The sequence below is a fragment of the Malaclemys terrapin genome, chromosome 3 (genome assembly GCF_027887155.1).
Source record: "Malaclemys terrapin pileata isolate rMalTer1 chromosome 3, rMalTer1.hap1, whole genome shotgun sequence".
NCBI classification, from domain to species: Eukaryota; Metazoa; Chordata; order Testudines; family Emydidae; genus Malaclemys; species Malaclemys terrapin.
In genome coordinates, this window is record NC_071507.1 from 46,358,049 (window position 1) to 46,380,125 (window position 22,077).

At 40.2% G+C, this 22,077-nt stretch overlaps 1 protein-coding gene across 1 annotated transcript in view; it reads right to left on the reverse strand.

Moving 5' to 3' along the window:
* USH2A (usherin) overlaps positions 1-22,077 on the reverse strand; it is a 565,863-nt gene that overhangs the window by 110,601 nt on the left and 433,185 nt on the right. Inside the window, exons 50-55 of the mRNA XM_054021626.1 lie at positions 16,846-17,069; positions 13,416-13,626; positions 12,833-13,030; positions 11,370-11,524; positions 9,200-9,398; positions 474-581 (exon numbers count right to left, since the gene is read on the reverse strand). Coding sequence (XP_053877601.1) covers positions 474-581; positions 9,200-9,398; positions 11,370-11,524; positions 12,833-13,030; positions 13,416-13,626; positions 16,846-17,069 — 1,095 coding nt within the window. The remainder of the gene's footprint in view (positions 1-473; positions 582-9,199; positions 9,399-11,369; positions 11,525-12,832; positions 13,031-13,415; positions 13,627-16,845; positions 17,070-22,077) is intronic.

The following is a 22,077-nucleotide window of genomic DNA, read 5'->3' on the forward strand; positions in this document are numbered from 1 at the left end:
CTGTACTTTGTGCAGTCGCTTATACCAGTGCAAAGTGAGCATAGACCACTACCAGATCGGAAAGGTAGTTTACACACATTCTATACTCTATTAGCACTGACATAAATAAATATTCAGGATGCAGGTCAATGGAGAATCAGACTTAAAAGTTGATAATCACAGGACTAACTTTGCCTGGTGTGTCAGCATATATTTATTTTTGTTTTATAAAAATGTGCCCATTACAATTGCATCTGGAAATCATTTACTTCTAGATGATGCCAGAAAGTTGTTCTCACAAAAAACAGAGAACCTGAAACACTGTGGTTCAGCATACAGATGGGGTTATAATACGATTATTGCACTGAAGAGCCAAATTACCTGTTGTAAATGACTGCTCAGGAGCTCCATCAATGTCAATGGAGTTTTGCCCATTTACAGAAATTTGCCCCCCAATGATTCCCTCTAATATTATGTGAATGCCTTTTCCTTACCCTGAGGAGCAGCTTGCAAGGTTCGACCTGCAAATGGCTGGCTAGAGCTACATCCAACAGATGTGCAGGCTGTAAGTGTGAAGCTGTAGTTAGTGTATGGCTGGAGACCTAAAAACAAAACAAACACAAACATAATACTAAAATGATGACCTTAGACATCCTGAGAATTATAACTGTAGAGGAAAAGTTACTCCATTGGCACAAAAATCTAAAGGTTTCAAATCTGGCGACGACCCATGTTGGTGTCAATAGAACACTATAGGACAGAATTTTTTCTTCTTTTTTCCAGTTTGTTTTTTTAAAAACATAGGCAATTATACATAAAAGCTATGCTAAAAGAATATTAAGCAAAATCAAACACTCAAAAGATAGGAACTCCCAGGATTAAGTTTGCCCGTGCATCCTGAATTTGGCTCCTTTGCATTTATGTGCGATCATACAGTCTTTTATTACATACTATTTTTTCCACAGGATATCTGGCTCATTCAGTGCACCTGTTCTGGGGATGAATCAGGGATGTGTAGTAAAGGAGGCTGTTATCTACTGGACCTCGACCTCATTTGTTGCAGAAATTGGATAGTGTATAATGAAGCAGTCAGGGGATTGCAGGAGAAAAGGCGGGTCTCATGGTTAAGACAGTTGAATGTTGCCCTTGAGAACTGGATTTTATCCCTGGATCTGCCACAGAGTTCCTGTGTGATGCTGGGCAACACATTTAAACCAAACTTTTCAGAGGTAGTCACTAATCGTGTATTTCTCATTTTCTGGATGCCCAACCAGAGACCTTGGGGTCTGATTTACAGACAGGGCCGGCTCCAGGCACCAGCCCACCAAGCTTCTGCTTAGGGAGGCACCTGGAGGGGGGCGGCGTGGTGCTCCGGCCGCTGGGGACAGCGGAGCCACAGTGGGCTCACCGCCCTCCCCCGGCGACGGGGCCACGACTGGGCTTGCTGCCCTCCCCCGGCGCTCCAGCCGCTGGGGAGAGCGGAGCCCCGGCCGGGCTTGCTGCCCGCCTCCGGGCGCTCCGGCCGCCGGGGAGAGCGGAGCCCCAGCCGCTGGGGAGAGCGGAGCCGCAGCCGGGCTCTCCGCCCTCCTCCCGGGGCTCCGCCCTCCCCCCGGCGCCCTCCCCTGCCGTGCTACGGGGGGAGGAGGGGGCTTTTTTTCCTGGGGCGGCAAAAAAGCCAGAGCCGGCCCTGTTTACAGAGAGTTGAACACTCACAACTGCAAATGAAGACAATGGGAGCTGTGCATAACATATTAAGTGGTATATAATGCTAAGTACTCTCATCTCAAATTCGGCACACAAAATTAGTGGCTACTTCTGATCTTAATCTCTTTGTGCCTCAGTTCCACATTTGTAAAATGGGAATAATTCCACCCCCCGCATTTCATAGGGATGTTATGTAGATAAATTAATTAATTTTTCTGAAGTCCTCAGATATTATAGTGATGAGCATCATAAGGAAACTAATAATTCTACCTTCAGAGCAGGAATTGAATGGCATGAAGTAAATAAGGCATGGGGCTACACATTGCAATGAGGATAAAAAATATTGACTAGCTTCTCATTAATTGAGCACTGTCCATTCTGAATGAGGAGGGATCCTATGGAAAAAAATAGTATGTGATCATATAATTAAAGACTGTATCATATTGTATATGCACAAGGGCTACACAGGCAACCTTCATTCAGGCATTTCTTACTTTTGAGTGTTTGACATTGCAACCTTAATATTGTTCTTTAAAAATTCATGTGAGCGTGTGTATATGTAATTGTAATTATTTAAAAAATACAGTTCCGCAACAAGAAAAAACATTAGGATAATAGTCTTTGTTCAAAACCAGTTAGGCAATATTTTCACGGTTAAAAGAAATGGTTTGTACGTACAGAGCAGTAATAAGCAACAGGCAGCTAAAGAGGTAAAATAATGAATGGAAGACACAAAAGCTGCTCACAAACTGAACAGGATGTGAAGAAGAGAAAATAAAGAGATGACTCAGGGGGACAGCCCTGAATGTAACCTAATCATGAACTGGAAGAGAAGAAAAATCATCTGAACACTCAGCATAAAAGTAAGAGGGGAGGAAATGACAGTTGCAGACTAGACAGAAGCAAAGGCATGGAGGAAAGCCAATAATTTAACATTTCAGGCTAGGAAAGATTACTGTGGCAACAAATTACTTGAATTCCCCATAAGGGAGTCATGTTCACTTTTAAAGGAAACATGCATAATAAAGCAATACTCATTTACAGCTACACTTTAAAGAGAAAAATGGGCATTAAAAAGAGAGCGCATGGTTTCACTAAATTTACTGGAAAAATTCTGGTGCCTGGAACTTCTAGTCATACATGTAGTTGATTTTAGATAGATTATACATTCTTTGCTATAAGGACCTTGTGCACGTTTTGAAGAGCCCTGAACAAATCTATGCATGTGATTAATAATAAATAACAACAAACGTAATATGATGATTTTGAAATGCAAACAATACTTTGCTTTTAACATTTTCCCCCCGTGGATACTAATTCAAGGAGTCATTTCCCTTGGAATTTGATTCTGCAATTGTTACTTTAAGGTGGTCAGTCACCGGACTATTGTATCATCCACTGTTTTTCCAAGTGGTTGCCAAACAGCTCCTAAAGAATGTATTATCCTATCAATCAGTCAATCATTTCCAACACTATTTGTCTCTGCTTGTGGTCCTGGCTGCAGCAGTTAGCTCCAGTGCTGACAGTCCTGGGCCACCACAGGAATTTCACTCAGGAGGATGTCAAGTTGCTGATAGTTTTTATTTATGAAAAAAAATGTTGCTAATGAGTTGCCACTGCCTGGACATAGGGTTGTCCAGTGGCAGTGCTACTGAGTCACACACCTTTCCACTACTCTTAAGTAGAGAGCGAGAGAGAGCGAGAGAGAGAGAGAGAGAGAGTGTGTGTGTGTGTGTAGAATAATTTCAAACCACTCTATCACAAAATACGCTGGAGTCTTATTTCATTTATGAAACTGCATGTCAGTGACTTTCTGGCTCTTACTTAAATAGGATCACTCACAGAAACTCTTGATGAAGTCCATTACTTTGGACAAGATTTTTAGCCAAATATAAAAATAGAGTTAAGAAGAATCATGGTCACACTTGCTGCTGCTGAAGAGGGCACTCTAAGCTTTCTTTTACAGCAATGCCTCTAATTATTTTAGTGAATCCTTCCCCCCTACCGCAGCGCATTAGCAGGCCCATTTGTAAAGCAGTAGTAACACAAAGTGAAACAATGCCATAACTGTCATCCAAATTGTTCTGTACAGGGTAGTGGAAGTGTTCAGTAATAAATGATATAAAAAGGTCCTTTATTGACAAGCTGCCATGTGCTGTTTGCATTAGAGAACATGAGAAGATGATGGCTGCTGCCCCTAGGTCCCAGTGGCATTCAACTCAGTGAGATAGCAGAAAATGCTTCAGTTTACTTAAAGCATTGATAACACCTCTAAATAATTAACTGAGGACTTCCTGTCTTCAATTACTTAATGCTTTTTTTAACATCTTGAGAGGATTATAAGCAATTTATGGATTTCACATGATGAACACATTCACCACTATTCCCACAAAGCATTTATGGGATCATGTTTCCAAAGCTTTGATGTAATTAAAAATAAGCAGCAAGACAATGATGCAGTGGCAAGGTGCTAGCCTACTCATCCGTTATTTGTACGGCCCTAGATTCAACGTCTCAGGGAAGACTAATGCTACAGCTTCATTAATGTTCAACTGTTGCTTTGAGAGCACAAGAGGTTTTGAAAAAAGATGAGAAAAATCAAACCATACATCCACGGGGGCTGAGACAACCCTTAGTTCAAACATTTGGGATTACATGTGAAATAAGATTGATTGTTTTAGTTTATTGCATGAATTTAGAAAGTAACAATTATCCATATTGCAAAACCACAGTCATGAATTCAACACAGCGACCAAAGAAAGTCCCCCTCTAAACTAGCATAAGACTTGATTCTTACTGACAGAAGTAATGATCACCCATTTCTCTGCTGGCTTACTATGGCAACGTGGACAGAGGCTTATTGAGAGAGCCACACTAAAGAAAAAGAGATCACTGTTTGTGAGGAGACAACTTTATCTATTCTCCAGAGCAACTGTGCTATGAAAAATTGTATTGTTTGCCGAGGAACAAAATTTCAACTTCTCTGGAGGCAGAACTATCTCTTAGGTGGGAGGAGAGGGCACATGTGAGGTATTTTCCCCTTGAGTTTCAGCCAGAGATGTTGTGGAAATTATCAGCAACTTCTTCTGTAGGGCAAGTCGCCAGCCTCTCTCAAAGAAGCAGTTCTTAGGCAATTGTTCAAGAAGCCATCTCTGTACGCTTAGAATCTTCTAATTATCCCCAAGCTCTAATCTCCCTTTATTAGGGAAGTTAAAAAGAAAATTGAGGCAAAGCAACTCTGGCACTACCTGGAATACTCAGATTTCTTAATACCCAAGCACTTCAATTTTAGATCTGGGTCTGATATGGAGACTGCACTGGTCGCACTGGTTGCTCATCTCTTCTTGACAGTGGACAAAAACCAAGCCTTTGCTACTGCTGACCTAAGTTTCCTGTAAGCTGCATGGCCACGCAGCAGCCTATTTAGCGCCGCACAGGTGCTTAGGGAATCCGCCCGGGACCTGCCGTGGCTGGGGGAGGGGCACCCCTCGTCTAGCCCAGCCCCCAACCTGCCGCAGGAGGGACACCCCTCCCCCAATCCCAACTCACCCTGTGGCCTGGACCTGCTGCAGCTGGAGTGGCCTGGACCCAGCCGCGGCCAGATCAGGCCCAGGCTTGGCCCCAGGTGCAGCCCAGGCAGCGCCTCCCCTGGCCACGACCTGTTGGGGACGGGGGAGGGTTGCCTATTCTGCTGCAGCTCCAGCCCCAGAGCTCCAGCAGCGGGGATAAGCGCCTCTCCCCCCGAGGCCCGGTGTTGCTGCGGGGAGAGAGCGCTGGGGGGAGTCCTCTCTCCCTGCCATAGCCCCAGAGCACTCTCCTGCACCCCAAACCCTTCATCCGCACCCTAGAGCCCTCACACCCTGCACCCCAACCCTCTGCCCCAGCCCTGAGCCCCCTCCCACAAGAATTCCTTGACTCCACCCACACCACATGAATTTTGTTATGTGCACCAATATGAAGGTGATGTGTCACACGTCACCTCCATATTGGTGCACTTAACAAAATTCATTCTGCACATGGGTGGAAAAAATTAGAGGGAACACTGCTGCTGACCACAGGGTTATGTTTCTGTCCCCTTTTTTGATGTGTACAGAGGCTCTTAGGAGTTTTAGGGAGGTAGTATAGGCTGCTGTGCCTCCAATACACAGATGACAGTCAGTTCTTTATTTCACAAGATCCAGACGGTGCAGTTTCCCTGCTTACCCAGTGCCTAACCAGTATTGGGGCTTTGATGCAGGACAGCAGACGGAGACCTAGTCTGAGGCTGAGATAATCCTGATAGGCTAGGGAAAAAACAATCGGAAGTGGTGGCAGAGTTTGTCCATCTTATGTTACTCTGGTTAGAAACTGGGGATACTATCTCCTAGCTGCCTCTGGAAAAGAAATCGTTTTACTTCAGTTTAAGTAACAAGTTCTCAGCATTGTTGAAAATCATGCAGTTTACTTAGATCCCTAGATAAATATGGCTTTATATGCGTAACCTTAAGTGCTGTTGGATAATTGGGCCTACAACTTTACCCTAATTATGAGCTCAACTGGAAAAAGTGAGTGACAGTTCATAAGATGTCACAGTAACTTAGAACAACAAACGATGGGAAAAGGTGCAAAAGTGAGACAAAGATTGAATTAGCAAAAAAAAAAAATAAAAAAATAGGCCTATTGATATAATTCCGGGACAGTGTTAAGATTATCCCTGGTAAATAAGAAAAAAGTGTAGAACTGAAAATCAGTGAACCAAAATTGAAGTGTTGGAAATGAGGCCAAAATAACAAGGGGATTGGCTATTCCACCCATCACAGTCCTAACAAAACAACTTTGTTGGGGAGAAAACTGGCTATTGAAATTATGGTTGACAGAAAGATGAGAGAGAAGGGGAAGGAGCAAGTTTCACCATCTGTTATCCCCACTGTATTCTGGTATCCAGGGCTTTCTTTCTCCTGATCTTGAGAGATGTCCTGACTAGGTCAGGGAAGAGAGAAGAAGCCAGATGACATCACCACCTCTACTGGCTCCAGCTGAATGCCAAATACCACCTGCAGTGCGAGACTGTGTGCGTGCAAATACCTTTGTGTGGGCAAAAGACTGCCCCCTGCCCCCCTTGTGTATTCTTTTCCTTCCCCACCTTATTTCTTCTCTCTCTCTCTCTCTCCTTTCGCTTTTTGTTTAATAAGAATCTGGCTTAGCCAGCCAAGGCTGTATATTTTGCAGCCCTACTGTAAGCCTGGGAGCAGAGATAGGCAGATAAAAGCAAGGCCCTAAACAGACTGATGTTGGTACAAGTTTGCCAGGTCTGGAGTGGCTCATAAGCCCATGTGCCATGCCTGTGTTTCTCCAGCAGTCAGATTGCAAGTGAAAGTCAATGCCAGACACAGAAGCTACATTTTCTATCTTTGCTGTTCTTTTCTCTCCCCTCTCATGTGTTTGTGTCTTGTTTTGTCTTCTAGGAAATGGAATCAGACTTTAACAACAACAGCAGCAGCAGCTCCAGCCCATTTTGACTAACTTTTTCTCTTTTCCCTAAAAAGGACATCTAAGAGACTGTAAAACAAGGGTTTTTTTCTTTGTAAAGACTCTCTACAGATAAAGGGGAAAGGAACAAGAGATGTTGTTAAAATGAAAGCCTTATTTAATACTTTACATTTCAAATGCCTTAACTGTTTTTCCTTCTTTTCTGTATCTTTAATAAAAGGTTAAAACGGTGTGTTTGCCATGGTGCTAAGCAGGCTGTTGTTTCTGTATACCAAACACTGGACCTTGTTTAAAACCATTTAATGTTGGACAGATTCAGGGTCACGTTAACACTTTTGATTCTTTGGGCCCTTATATTTCATCTAAATTAATACAGGAGCACTGAAATTTCTTTGTGCAAGTAGTGTTATGCATCCATACTCATACACGTCCATACAAAATACAGTCACATATATTATATAATATATACTAGGGGTGGGCTTGAAGCAAAATTCCAAATTCCCAGTCTTTGCGTGAAATCCAAAATCCAAATCTGGAATTTTGTGACAAGTCCCATCACTAATTCATACAGAGATAGAGAAACACAATGGACGAGCTCCTTGGCCCTCACTAAGAACCTGCTTCAGCAACACAAAACTGCCACAGGTCGGCAAGTATTTCCTCAGCATAGGGGCATCCATGGATGGTGACAGCTGACATAGGTGGTGTAACCTCTAGGTGGTGTAACATGGGACAGCTCTTAGGGTGAGAGGTACCTTTCCTTTTCCTCCTCCCGTCCCAAGCTGGCCACATATGAGCTTGGCCCAGCTCAGGATTGAGCCCACCATGTTTCATTGATGAAGCGATAATTTTTTTCAAAGTGAACTTCATGTTACATACTTGCAGCAACAATTTATGTGGTGATCTTATTTTTATGGTGATTTAAAATCTATACTACTTTTGAAAAATGTTCAGCAAGTTGATGTACGAAGTAAGATAGTCATCAGGATGTATTGAATACTGACTGAGTTTTAATACACACATGGTGGATTTAATATTTGTGCACGATATTGTTAAAGGGGAATCTGGGGTGATCTTTCTCAGCAGGAAGGGCAGTGACTGTAAGATGAGGACCTTTAGGTTTACAGCCAAAGTGAGGAGAGAAAAAAAAAACTTTTAAATATTTTCTCTAGAAAAACAAAAATGCAGGATGAGCATCTGATACCAGGGGTCACAGGCTGAAAGCAAATGCCCCTGAAAATTACCTTGTTCCTCTTATGCTTCCTGCAAATATTTCTAGGCTGAGTTTTGTTTCATTTTGTCGCTGAAGTTACAAAGAGAGTAGTATATGGAAACAATACATCTTTGACATCAATGGCAAATCTTCTATTAAGCCCTCTTCTACCGTAGATGTGCACGAGTGGGAAATTCTTAAGACTAACATAAGGGATTCTGAATAATATTACTAACTGATCATCAACAAGGTGCTCTGCAGAGGAAAAAGACAGAGGAAGATACTATCCCTGCTCCCATAAGTCTTACAATCTAAAATCTGTTATAGGCAAAACAGCTCAGATTCACAAAGCACAGGCTGACAGTCTACTCTCAAGCTGAGGCCGAACTGTTTCTAATTTTTGTTATCTTAAACATCAGGGGCCAGATCCTATAGCGCTGGTGCAAATCTAGAATAACTCCAGTTACTTCACTGGAGTTATTCTAGATTGACACGAGGAGCAGAATCTGATTGAGGGTATATCAACCTATGGAATTTATCTGGCACTCGTCTACCCATCGCAAAGCATATGTTCTGAATCAAAATGTACGTGGTTTATTTTAACATTTGGAAATTAGATCCATTCACATTTTAACAACAGAGAACAAACACTGCCTAGAAAAAATAAAACTGACCAAAATAGCTTAAGGTTTCTAACACCAGCCTAAAGCATTTCTGAACTACGTGCAAAACATGGAACCTAAAAGTTACTGACAAGGGATAGTATCACTAGGGGAGGAATGTCTTATATCTAAGAACAGGACATTAGTCTTTCAAAGAGCTTCCCATCCTTACCTGATACAGTATGCTGCATTCTGCCTGTGGTGTCTGTGTATATAAGCCCTTTCCCACTTTGACTGATCTGATACTCTCTGATGATGCCATTTGGTTTCCTGGGTGCTATCCAGCTCAAATGCAATGCTGTTGAGCTCAAAGCTGTGACGACTGGTGGCTGAATGCTCTCTGGGACTCCTTGGACAGTGACTGCAACTACCTGAAGACATATGAATTAAACAGCAATTTATTGTAATAGTACACTAGATACCACGATCAATGAGAATGTCACTTTTGTTTTAAAATGTTGTTGCTTGGTCTGGCATATCATTACCATGGGCCTGAAGAACTAGTTACATTCCCCCCTCCTTTTTACACAATGAAATGTGACCTTGAATGCATTACATAAGCCTATGTCTACAATTTATCACAACAGGTTCACAACATTTCAGCTGTAGTGTATAGCATTGGGTGAAACAGCAAAATCTGGATGGCAGACTGTCTTGCTAGAGAACTCTTGATAACTCTCTTCCATATGGTTTGCCAATGTCTTTGCATTTTAACAGCCTGATTTCATATATTTTAAACATCAATAAACATAGAGCTAGACTTCTTTGCATTCAGTATAATCGGACCTTTATCAGTTCATAGAAATCTGAAGCTTGGGATAATTTAGAATTCACTAAAATCTTTCTCAAAATTGAATATATATAGGCCAATTCTCATCTCCCTTACATCAGTTTTACACTGGTGTAACTCCACTGACTTTGATGGTGCTATTTCTGATTTACTCTGATTTGAGAGGAGAATCAGGTCCTATGCGCTTAGAGAATCACGTCTTTTTGTTAGTACCACTATATGTGAGTTTTATTATGCTGTAAGCATATACATGCCTTCTGTACTGTAATACAGTACACTGGCTTAATGTAAGTGAGGGTGTCACCTTTTAGTGGCTAGCCTCAGTGACTATAAGAGCTGGCTACTTAGTCATGGCTAAGAGGACCTGAAGAGCTCTGTGTAAACTTGAAAGCTTGTCTCCCTCACCAACAGAAGTTGGTCTAATAAAAGATAGTACCTCACCCACCTCTTCTCTCTGGGACTATTTCCTTGTACTTTTGGACAGAGATTTGCAAAGCTACCAAGGGGTTTTGGATTCCCAATTTGCCTAGGTGGGTTAAAAAACCTCAGTCTTGATTTTGAAGGTCCCAGGTTCAATTCCCACTGATGACTTTGCTGGTTACACAGTATAGCTGTGATTTTTTATACTTACAAAACATAGCAAGTCACAATTCCTCATCTCTGCCCCAGAGACCCTATACTGTAACTCAGACAAAACTCAAAAAAGAGACACATGGACATCATTGGCAAGGAAGATTTCATTGAACAAATGTGTTTTTGAAGGTATTTGCAGGGGGAGAAAGAAGGCACTCTGTAGAGAAGAAGCTGGAAGTTGTAATGCAGTAATGGGGCAACGTAAGAGATGTTGTTACATGGTAGAGGGGCAGCCTGAGCGATGGTGTGAAACAGAGTGGTAAAAGGAACAGTAACAAATCGAAAGAGAGAGAGCGAGAGTTAAAAATAAGAGGTGATGTATGCAGGATGTGCAGGAGCTGAAGGTGAGAATGAAGAGCCTGAATCTAATCCACGAGCAGGAAGCCAGTGAAGGGATCTGGTGAGAAGTGATGCAGTTGGAGCAGTACGGGAGGAAGAGGATGTTGGCCGTAATGTACAGGCTAGAGATGGGAGAGATGAGCTACGGGGAGACCAGAGAAAAGGAGGTTATAATAATCCTGGTGAGAAACAACAAAGATATGAATGGATTTAGTCTTACTGTTTGGAAATAAAGCATGTCTTCAACACTCTCTTCTAGGTTTGGCCAAGGATGAAGCTCCTTGTTTATCTTAAATCTGTATATCTCACTTTCCATATCATATAATTTCAGATGTACAAAGACTGAGGTACAGTTTAGTGCCTGGGTCCACTTGTGCCAAAAATCAACAATTTGGAAATTAATACAATCACGTCAAGGAGCTGAATTCAAAAAAGTCACTTGGTTACTGACGTTTTCCTCCCATTCAATCCATAATCTTAATTAAATTATTTGAAAAAATGCCTTTCCAATGGCATTTTTATGATACTTCCTCAGCTATTAAAATTCTACTACCACTCTTATGAAGACCAAATCACCCACCTTGCTACTGTCTGTGCAACCAGCAACAGTACAGGCTCTCAGCTGATATGAATATTCTTGGTATGGCTGGATACCACCTGTGTCTGTGAAGCTCAGTTCTCTTCCTCTAAAACGCTCAATCCCATTTCGGAGAACAATATAGTGAATGATAAGACCTTATCATGAAGAGAAAGTTTTCTGTTTTTGTTAGCTGAACAACACTGGATCATAGCATTTCACATCTTTCACACAGAAAATATGACAGTGAACCTGGTAGGAAACCCCCCTTATCAGGCAACCATCTAACTTAAGAGTCTGTTCCAAAGAACTCCAAGTCTATTGATTATTATTCTGCCCTGTCTTTTTAAAAACCCACCCCTATTGAGGCAAGCGATTGCTTAAATCTCTTGAGTGGTCATTTTAATTTCTAGATCTGGCAAAATGTTCTGAATGCTTGAAATATCAACATAAAATTTTCATCAAAAATTAATTCTGAAAAAAATCTTTCGTAAAATATTTTTGATTTTATGTAAAACTCACAATTTTTCAACCAGCTCTGTTAATTAATTATAATTATAGCTGTACCCCAAAGAGTGCTGTGTGCTTTACAGACAGATAGGGCCCTAACAAATTCAGAGTCCATTTTGATCAATTTCACGGCCAGAGGGTTTTAAAATTGGTCAATTTCATGTTTTCAGATGTTTACATCTGAAATTTCACCATGTTGTAAGGGGGTCCCTTTTATGGCAGTGGGGACTCACAGCTAAGAGCCCCCCCAGCAGCAGGGGGAGATGAGACTCACCTCCAAGTGCCTCCTCCAGCTGCAGGAACCTCCAGGGCTCCCCGCCCAGAGCAGCCCTTCAGGGGAAGGACGAGTCCTGTCACTTCCCAGCCAGTGGGGACTCACAGCTAGGAACCCCCCAGCTGGGGCGCTTCCAGCAGCAGGCCTCCTCCAGCTGCAGGAACTTTCAGGGTTACTGCCCATCACCAGAGCTTCCTGCAGCAGGGGGAGGCACTCCGAGGTGGGTCTGATCCCTGAGAGCGGCCGTGCAGGAGAAGTCCTGGTGGGGACTCGCAGTTAGAAGCCCCCCAGCCGCGGCATTCCCAGCAGCAAGGGGGAGATCACATTTCACAGGGAAGGGCTTATTTCATGGCCTGTGACACATTTTTCATGGCTGTGAAATTGGGAGGGCCCTACAGGTAGATAATAAACCAGGTCTCTTCCTGATGATCTTATCATCTAACTTTATTTGTGATGAGTGAGGATAACAAACAGACAAACCAGGGTGAAGGTCTGAGGAAGAACAAGTGTGAAAATAATATCACCATGTTTACTCAGTATAGGCATGAGTATGTACATTTTGATGACCGTTAACTTGATAATACACTTAAGACAGGTTTCAGTGTATGGAACAGTTGATCTAGTACATTTAACTAATGTCATGCTGAATAGCAGAGCATACAGTTTGTGCTTTTAAGAATACCATTTGGTTGAAGAGGTTCTTTCCAATTCAGAAATATTATGTCTTCACGATTTTCTGCTTTGGTCCATTTCGGTGCTCTTACACCCTGAGGCACGTCTTGCTTAGTGCTAGCCCTGCCAATTTCGCTGAAACCTCTTCCATAGCTGTTCCATGCAGCTACCCTGTACTCATATGTAACATAGGGCTCTAGATTCAGGTCTAAACAAAGAAAATTAGACACTAGTCATCTCAATTTTTTATTAAAATACACAAGAAGAAATGTTACGTATCTCTATCTATATATTTTTAAAGACAGGCACATGCTTCAGTACTTTCCTCAGTAAGGGCCTAAATAAGGACCAGTTCTGCTCTCATTGAAGGCAATGGCAAAACTTTTATTGTCTTCAGTGAGAGCAGGATTGAGCTGTAAGTGTTCAGTCACCTTATAACTAACCATCAGTGTCACGGGCCTAAATTACTACCCAAGTCCTGGCAGACAGATTACGTTATAAAGCAAGCTTCCTCACTATAACAACAGAACACTGACGGTGCCTAGTGCAGAACCCTTCATTCCAGAGTGATTTAAAAACCCATTTCCTGTTACCTGTAAATGAATATCTATTGGGGCCTCCACTGTAGACAGTCTCTTCTGCAGTTGGACACACACCATCATTTGCCTCCTTTTCTGTAGCATTCTGAGAGCCTTTAACCCAAGCACAGATGTGGACACTTGGGTTAAAGTCACATCTTCCACAATATGCTGTTGCTTTCATGGATACAGGGCACATGGTGCTAGCTTTGCATTCTTCTTTTACCTAAGGAATGTACACGGTTTTAAATCAACAGATATAAAGAAGCTTAGTCCTACCTTCCTTACTTCCCAAAAAGAGATTTGACAATGAAAATGTCACCATTTCAATGCCCTTTTGAACAAATATCTTGATTTAGTTAAAATTAAAAGAGATGACTCAGCCATTCAGCCACGCTGAGTGCCATGCTGTTTACAGTGTGTGTGAGAGCCTTTCATCATAGGGCCTGTCTGTTCTGGCACTTTCCAAAAGCACTGGGGATTGTCCCGGTGTCCTTGCCCTAAAACCTCACCAAATCTCACTCATGGGAAGCCCATATAGCTGGGCTTGCCTTGCACAAGAGAAGGGGAGTCTACAAGATCACAGAAGGGACGGGATCTTCCTCCTCAGGTTAAATTTCCCATTTTTTGCATTGTCCAATGGATGTGTGTCAACAGATTCCCAGTCTGCAAGCTAAGCTGTGCAAGGACACATAGGTAATGTCCACAAAAGTGATCTTCGCAAAATGCGAGGAGTGAGGAGGACCCCACACACGGGCAATACAAAGTGTGCCTCCAAATGGAGGCATGACAGGATTTAGCCCATAGAGAACAATCCATAAAACTGTAAATATACATTTAATACCTACCTTTACTTCCTGAATTTTAATGGAAATTATTTCCACCAAGCCATAAGCATGAGAGCAATAATTCTAATAATCTACAGAGACCTGCAGGAAGGAATGAACTATAATATTTGCTCTAAATATTTGTGCATACTAAACTATGAGCATTAAAAAGGAAAACAGATCATATCTGATGCTTCCTTAATTTACCCTATGAAATACTTTTGCTGGATGTTTATAAAATATTAGATAAAGTTTATTCTCAAACCTTAGCAGTTCTTACCAAAACTACTTTGATACATATCACAGGTCAGGTCCTCAGATGCTGTAAATCATAGCTCCAGGACATGGCTCTTAATTTCAACCCTTTTTAATATTAGTATTGCTGTCTTTGCTATACAGAAATTGCCATCCATTATGGTGAAAGAAAGATACGTATATTAAAAATATATAGTTTCCTGTGGTTTTACTTTAATGTGATTTTTGTAAGTAAATTCTACCAATTCATAAATGACAAAAGGTCCACAATTTCACCAGAATATTTACTAAGAGGCATATTTAGCTGGTGATGTATCAGATGCTTTAATCAGCCCTTCCTGTCATGAAAAATTTAATAATTTCTAAATTGTTTCAGTTTTGTAGGGTTCAAAATTGACCTCTATTCACTTTGCAATATTTTTTAATCAGAACTGTTATTGAAACCATTTTGTCAATGTTTCTGATGTTTTCAATAAAAGTTTTGATAATGATGCCAACATTTTGTGAAATATAAAAAAAATGTGAAATTTCTCCTTTCCAAAAAGGACCGTTTTTCACAAATAAAATTTTGGTTTAAAAACTTTCACTGTGTATGAAGAAAATATTGAAATTGTCTCTTCAGCTAAGTTGTGTATTTTAAAAACCAGGGGGTTTTAGAACAGCCCCTATGGTCTCAATCCTGCAAGATACTGAGCACTCCTGTAAGAGGCTGCTTGCAGTTGCAAGACTGGGCATTATGAATCTATAAGAATCAATGATCTTGGTTTTGTTGCTCTGTAGGAATCCTGCCTGCACAGAGTGCTTTGTAGAACTGGGTTAGATGTTTTCTCTGGATATCTGTTCCATTATTTTGCTAGGGATTGAAGTAATACCTATGAATCATCAATTGTTAGGATCACTCTTTGTCCCTTTGCTTTCCTCCAGTTTTCTGGCACTCCCCCAGTTTGCATGATTTTTCATTATTAGTTATTAAAAATTCAGTTAGGTCAATAGCTAATTTTCTTATTTCCGTCACCCCAACCACAGAAGCAGATCCCCAGGGGTGAGAACTCTAAGAGGCATGACATCTGGTCCAGCTGATTTATATATTTTTACATTTTCTAAGTAGTTCTCCATCTGTTATTTTTAGAAGTTATTCCAACTATTTTGCTACACATTTTCTTGTTAAAAACCGTTGTAAATGGATTTAAGTGTCGCTGCCATTTTTGAGTGATCATTTAATTTCATTCCCCCACCTTCACTGAACAGTCCATTAGATGGAAGTCTTTTCATATTTCTAGTCATGTCACTGGGGAGGGAGTGTGAGCTAGTGGTTACAGCTAGGGACTGCGAGTCAGGACTCCTAGGTCCTATTCTCAGCTTAAACACTGACTTGTAGTGTGACCTTGCAGAAGTCTGGTCAAATTTTCAAAGGTGGCCAGTGATTCTTGGTGTCTTAGTTTTTGGGATACCCTTATTTGAACACCAAGGGCCTAATTTTTAGCAGTTTTGAGCACATGCATTGTGAGTGCTCAGCACTTTTGAAAGTTAGGCTCAAAGTGTTTGATTTCCATACCCCAAATCACTGACCATTCTTGAAAATGTTGTAATTAATTTCTTTGAGCTTCAGTTTACGCTTCTGTAAAATAGAATTACAATTATCTGCCTAAAAAAGGGTGTTGCATGGCTTAATTAATTAATTTTGATTAAATGTTTTGAGAATCCTGAGATGAAAAGTGTAAAATAAATATCATCATCACATCATCGTAACGGAATATAGCCTGATTCCACTGACGTCAATGCCAAAGTTCCCACTGAGTTCAATAGGGTCCAATTTAGTCCGTGAAAAACATATCAGCATTGTGTTGTGTGTAAAGTTAGCTGATATGGTACAGAATCATATTCAACATCTGCATAGTATTTGCTATAGCAAAAAAAAATATTGCTACTCAAAAATTCTTACTCAGATACAATGAACAAGAACCCTGTCCAAATTGGGATGTATAGGGATATTTCCATAAAATCTTTAGTCACTTTAGTTTCTATTCCCACTCAAGTAGTGCCAATAAGGATCAACAATGGTCACACAATTCAAACTTGCTATTCATGCCAACCCTGTTGGCATGCCAACTTTTAGCCCCTATACTAATCTGAAGTGCCGGGCAACACTTCACAAGGAGCAGCTAATCATTATTAATTCCTTTAGAATTCATTGCAATAACATCAATCATGGTGAACTCATTCGGTATTAATATGGATGTAATGTGAAAATGAATAATGCACACAGGAGTTTTTATATTCCTATTTTAGAAAAATAGTTATGAACAATGTATTTCTCTGTCCATTGTCAAATCAGAGCCACTGAGAGGTTTTCTATCAATTACCTTCATCATCATTCCAGCTGAAATCTTGTCAGAGCAAACATATTTCAAAGGATTATATCCAACTCCATTACAGCATTCCTCGCTCTTCGGAATAAGTTCAGTCTCACAGCATTTTCCTGGCACTGGGTCATTCTTTTTAGCATGTGCTTTAGACTCCCCACTGGAAGCTGAACAACATATGATGTCTGACATATTCCCATATTCCTGCCCACAACAGAACATCCCTGCAACAATAAAACATTATATATTAATATGAAAAATGGCGGGGTGGGGGGAGAGAAAGGGAAATAACTGAGAATAGTATACAGTTGAGCATAAAAATGTCACACTGAGGCAGCTTGCTGGAATTGTGCAGAGAGAAAAAAAATTGAGATTCAGGTCTGAATGTGAGGTGACTGAACTGAGAGTCCTTATTCCCAGATGTACCTGAAAACAATTAACAAATGGAGAAAACAGACAGGGGTCCTCTAGAATCTCCTCACTTCTCGTGAGCTGGTGTGTGAACTCTGCTATGAAATACTGTATATATGGATGGTACCTTACATGTTAAGTTAAAGACAGACAATCAATGATCAGCTAATTTAGAATGAGGAAATTTAGTAACCCCGATGGCATTCTTTTGCTTTTAGGCACAGGTGTACTAAATATGGGCTCATTCACCTTCAAGTGGCCTTTGATCAGGACAGCCAGTTAACTAATGGTTAGATATTAACAAAAAAGGTCTTCTAAAGAAAGTTGAGACACATATTTTGTGCCCCATTATATCAGCTTTTACTGTGTTTATAACACTAAATGAAAAGACCTTCAAGGTACCAAAAACTATGATTCAATTCTCTCTTTTTTAAAAGTTTTAATATCTTTTCTTGTTTTTTATTTCTAATAATAATCACATTTTATTTCATTTTCTTTCCCTATTTTTATTTAAATTTCTTTTTAAACTAAATATTTTTGAGTGATGAAAACATAAAAAACACCCCAAATCAGGGCAAATGTTCATATATTTTCCATGCACAATTACTCATTTCTAAATTATTTGTTTTGATATTGTCCCTTCTGCCCAAAAGGGAATGTGTAAATTTTATCTCAGGGAAAGTTTTTCTGAGAAGCCTTTAAAATTAGGGATGTACACTAGGAAATGTCATTACCGACTCAACCATGATGGCATGAATTGTGCCATAATGAAAAACAGGCTAGAGTCAAAATAATTCATATTTGACTTTGGTCTCTGCATTCTCCTAATCAGACATTTAAATGCAGCCTTGAGTTCCTTTACTGCCATTTATTGCAGCAATTCTTTTATAACAAGCCAGAGTCAATGCACACTGCTCTTTAAGGGACTGATCCTGAAAGCACCCATGTGAGTAATCCCATTCAAATCAATAGGTGTACTTAAGGTAGTAAAGTTATTTGTATACATTACCTGTTTGCAGTATTGGGACCTTACATAGCAATCAAAATGTGAAAACCAGCCTACTAAGAGTTGAATATTTTTCTTTCTCCTCTAAATAAATAAATGCAGACATTGACCCAATTCAATACTAATAACCAGCCATCTGATCGCTCTGAGGGACTCTTGACAGGCAAACTAAAATTTTGATAATGAACTGTTTTCATACTGAAAAAACAACAACTCTGCATTCTTTTGCTGAGAACCTCATCTTTGTTTAACTGAATTAAATTTTTTCAGCCAAGATTTCACTCACATAACAAGAAGTGACTCCCTTTCTAGTTTCTTTGGTAAACCATTACTTCTTTAATTATTATCAACCTTGTTCCAGTGTGATAAATTGCTAATTACTTAATACCCTAATCAGCGTTCATTCTTTGCACAGATAAACTGTGACAGCGCCATTAATTTAAATAGTAATTTCACTTAATGGCCAGAACGGCACACCAGATTTTTATGCAGCATTTTCTGAAGACTGCATCCATCACTGCAATATTCTGACATAAAGATGTCTGACGTGCACTAACTCACTTAGGGAGAGCAGATGTTGCAGAGCAGAGTTTGGTAGTAATTCCCATAGTGCATCACTTCAGCATGAATGAGCTGCAAATGCAGAGATAGACAATCTTCTGAAACTGCATTGCATAGCCTTTGACCCCTTCCTAATTTATCACATGTAGCACTTGACTCTTGAACCTTGACACCGCGAATGTACAATTTTAAATACGCCCCAAGAAAAACAAAATAGGTCCATATAATATTGATGGATTGATTTACTTTCCAACACCTCTTCATACAATTGCTTAAAGATGGAGAATTTCCTTTACACTGTTTGCTTATTTTACCAAAATACTGATTACTAAATATTTATCTGCAAATCAGCTGGAATGCGTGTGTCATGTTTTTTATATGCATGTTTTACAGGCAGAAAATGCAGTACAGCATTGAGAAAATATATGGGTTGGAAAAGCATTTCTTGCTCATAGTGATTTCTGTCAACAATTATTTCATGTTCATCCCCACAACTGAAAGAATTTACAAACATAGCTGGGTAATGAATGACTAATTTAGTATAGCTGCAAAACCAACGGTTTCAAGAGGAAGAATGAGAATTAAAAGGCTTACGCTTCAAAGCCAGAACAGAGGATCAACAAAATACAGAGCCAGTGTACACTGAAAGCTATTCCAGAAATCCTTGGCTTGAAGGTGGATATTGCAGCTACCGCAGATTGGGAATCACAGCTGTGCAGAATAGCGTATTTTGAGATCCTGGCCTGGGATCATAGGGATAATTTATCAGAGAAAATTGGAGAAATTATGAGGTGGTTTCTGGTCACTCAATGCTTAAGAACCACCCCAAGAAAACTTCGGATGCTTGTATGCAATCGTGAGGCTAGGGGAGGATATATTGTATGCAGTGGCATCATTGCCAGTCTTTGCCAGTAGATGTCTCTATGGTCAACCCTGCTAGAAAAGAGCCAAAATGAGAAAGGGAAAAATGAAACGAGAAATTGAGGGGGGAAATAAGTTCACGGCAATCTGAGATTGAAAGGGCCACTTGTCATGGCAGGATAAAGTCTCCAAAAAAGGTTGTACAGAAGCAAACAGTAAATTGACAGCATACAAGACCTTACCCAAATGTATATTACAAACATGGGTCCAGATTCTGCAAACATAACTTGATTTCAATAGAATTATTAATGTGTGTAAAGTTAAATATATGCACAAGTACTTGCAACATTTGTTAACATTGATTTGCTTCCATCATACTTTTCAGAAAACAAACTCACCAATAAAAAAAACTCACTTGAAGTTACCTTTTTAAACATAGCATTCATTGGCTAGGTACAAAGCACAGCATCAAAAGCATTTCAGCTCTAGAGTAAGGCCAAGTAGAGAATGGAACCATTATACAAGAAGCAAGTCCCATTTTCTTAAGAGAAGTGTGTTATGTTTTTCTGCGTGAGAATATTTTTTCGTTACCATCATCGGCATGATGGGGTGGGAGGTAAGTAGATTTTAAAGCTGGCTGGTACATTTTCTTGATCGTTTTGCAAGGCTGAATTGCCACAAGAAATTAAGCACCAAGTATACTGAGTATGATATGAAAACATAGCCTATTTTATGTTTAGTTCAACAAAATAAGAATTTTTAAAAACTGAGTAATCGTTGAACAAATTTGTCTTTCAAACATGTGTGTGTGTCCAGTCTTATGCTTGCTCACAGCAAAATATGTCCTCACAGCAAATCTATGAGTGATGAAAAAGCTACCGATTTTATTCTTTAATAGCCAGAAATGTCATCTTGACCCATTTTCAAGAAAAACTGCATAAATGATAGAGCAATATAGGCAAACACTTATATAAAAAATAAAAAATGTTTAAAGGCTTTTAAAAATATATATTAGAAAAAAAGGTTAAGAATACACATGCAGTGAAATGAAGAACATGACTTTTATCCCAAGATACCTGTATTACACTTCTAGACAACTCATCTGCCCAGAGAGAGCAGTAAAAACATAAACGCTACCCCAGCAGTTCTGTTCCAACAGCATCTGTTAATTCACTCCATTTATAAAATACATATTGACAAAGACAACTGAACTGGGACCAGGGAGATTTGATTTGGTGTGAGAAAGTCAATTCAATGTGATTTTGTTAAAGGGCTCCTGCAGGCAAATAAAAGAGTTTAAGTAATAAAGTACATAAAGAGATGTTTTACGAGTCAGCCCCGTCTTGTGGCAGCTGCACAATGAGCTGCCATGCAAGAGGGTCTGGTACAGGAGTGATATTGTGTGATTTCTACGTTGATGTTGTGGAGCTGACAAGGAAGGATTGGGGTGACGAGGAGCAAAGAGGATGCTAGCTGTGTAATTCACCACTGGAATGAAACAAAGGCATGGGAATCACTGGAGAAAGCTGTGATGCTGGTTTAGCCCTTTTCCAACAATTATCACAATGGTATGGGAAATCCTATAGGTTTGGGTGAAGAATACATCTAATGTTATCATAGGGGGTTGAAGTGAGAAAGAACTCAGGTGAAGAAAGGATGACTTGTTTTTGATGGGGAAGGGCACGGGATGCCCTGTCCAAGGGGTTCATGGAGACATATACTTAATGATACCTGACATTATGAGCTTGATTTTCAAATCTGGGTATCAAAATTAGGGTGCTCATTCCACAGCTAAATGCTCTCACTGACATGTAGGTGGCCAAATACCTATTTTAGTCACTTCGGTGCCAATCTGGGCACACAAAAGTGGAACTGGGTGCTACAATTTACAATTCCCATGTTTAAAAATTGGGCTTCCCTTCTAGATGACAATTAGTAAAGAATAGTTTTCTTCAGACTGAAAACACCTAAGATTAACAGGCTTTTACTTTTTCTCTGAATACTGTGTTAAGAAGGATATTTGTACCGGAATACCTACTTATGGTTGTTAATAACAACTAGCTCTTCAATCTGTAGATCTCAATCTGCTTCACAAAAGAGGTAAGGATCCCTGCTCATTTACTGATGGGGAAACACAATGGCAAAGCGATTTTCTTAAAAACAACGAGGAGTCCTTGTGGCACCTTAGGCACTAACAAATTTATTTGGGCATAAGCTTTCGTGGGCTATAACCCACCTCATCAGATGCATGGAGTGAATAAAAGTAGGCAGGTATAAATATACAGCACATGAAAAGATGGGAGTTGCCTTACTGAGTGGGGAGGGTCAGTGCTAACAAGGCCAATTCAATTAGGGTAGATGTGGCCCATTCCCAACAGTTGACAAGAAGGGGT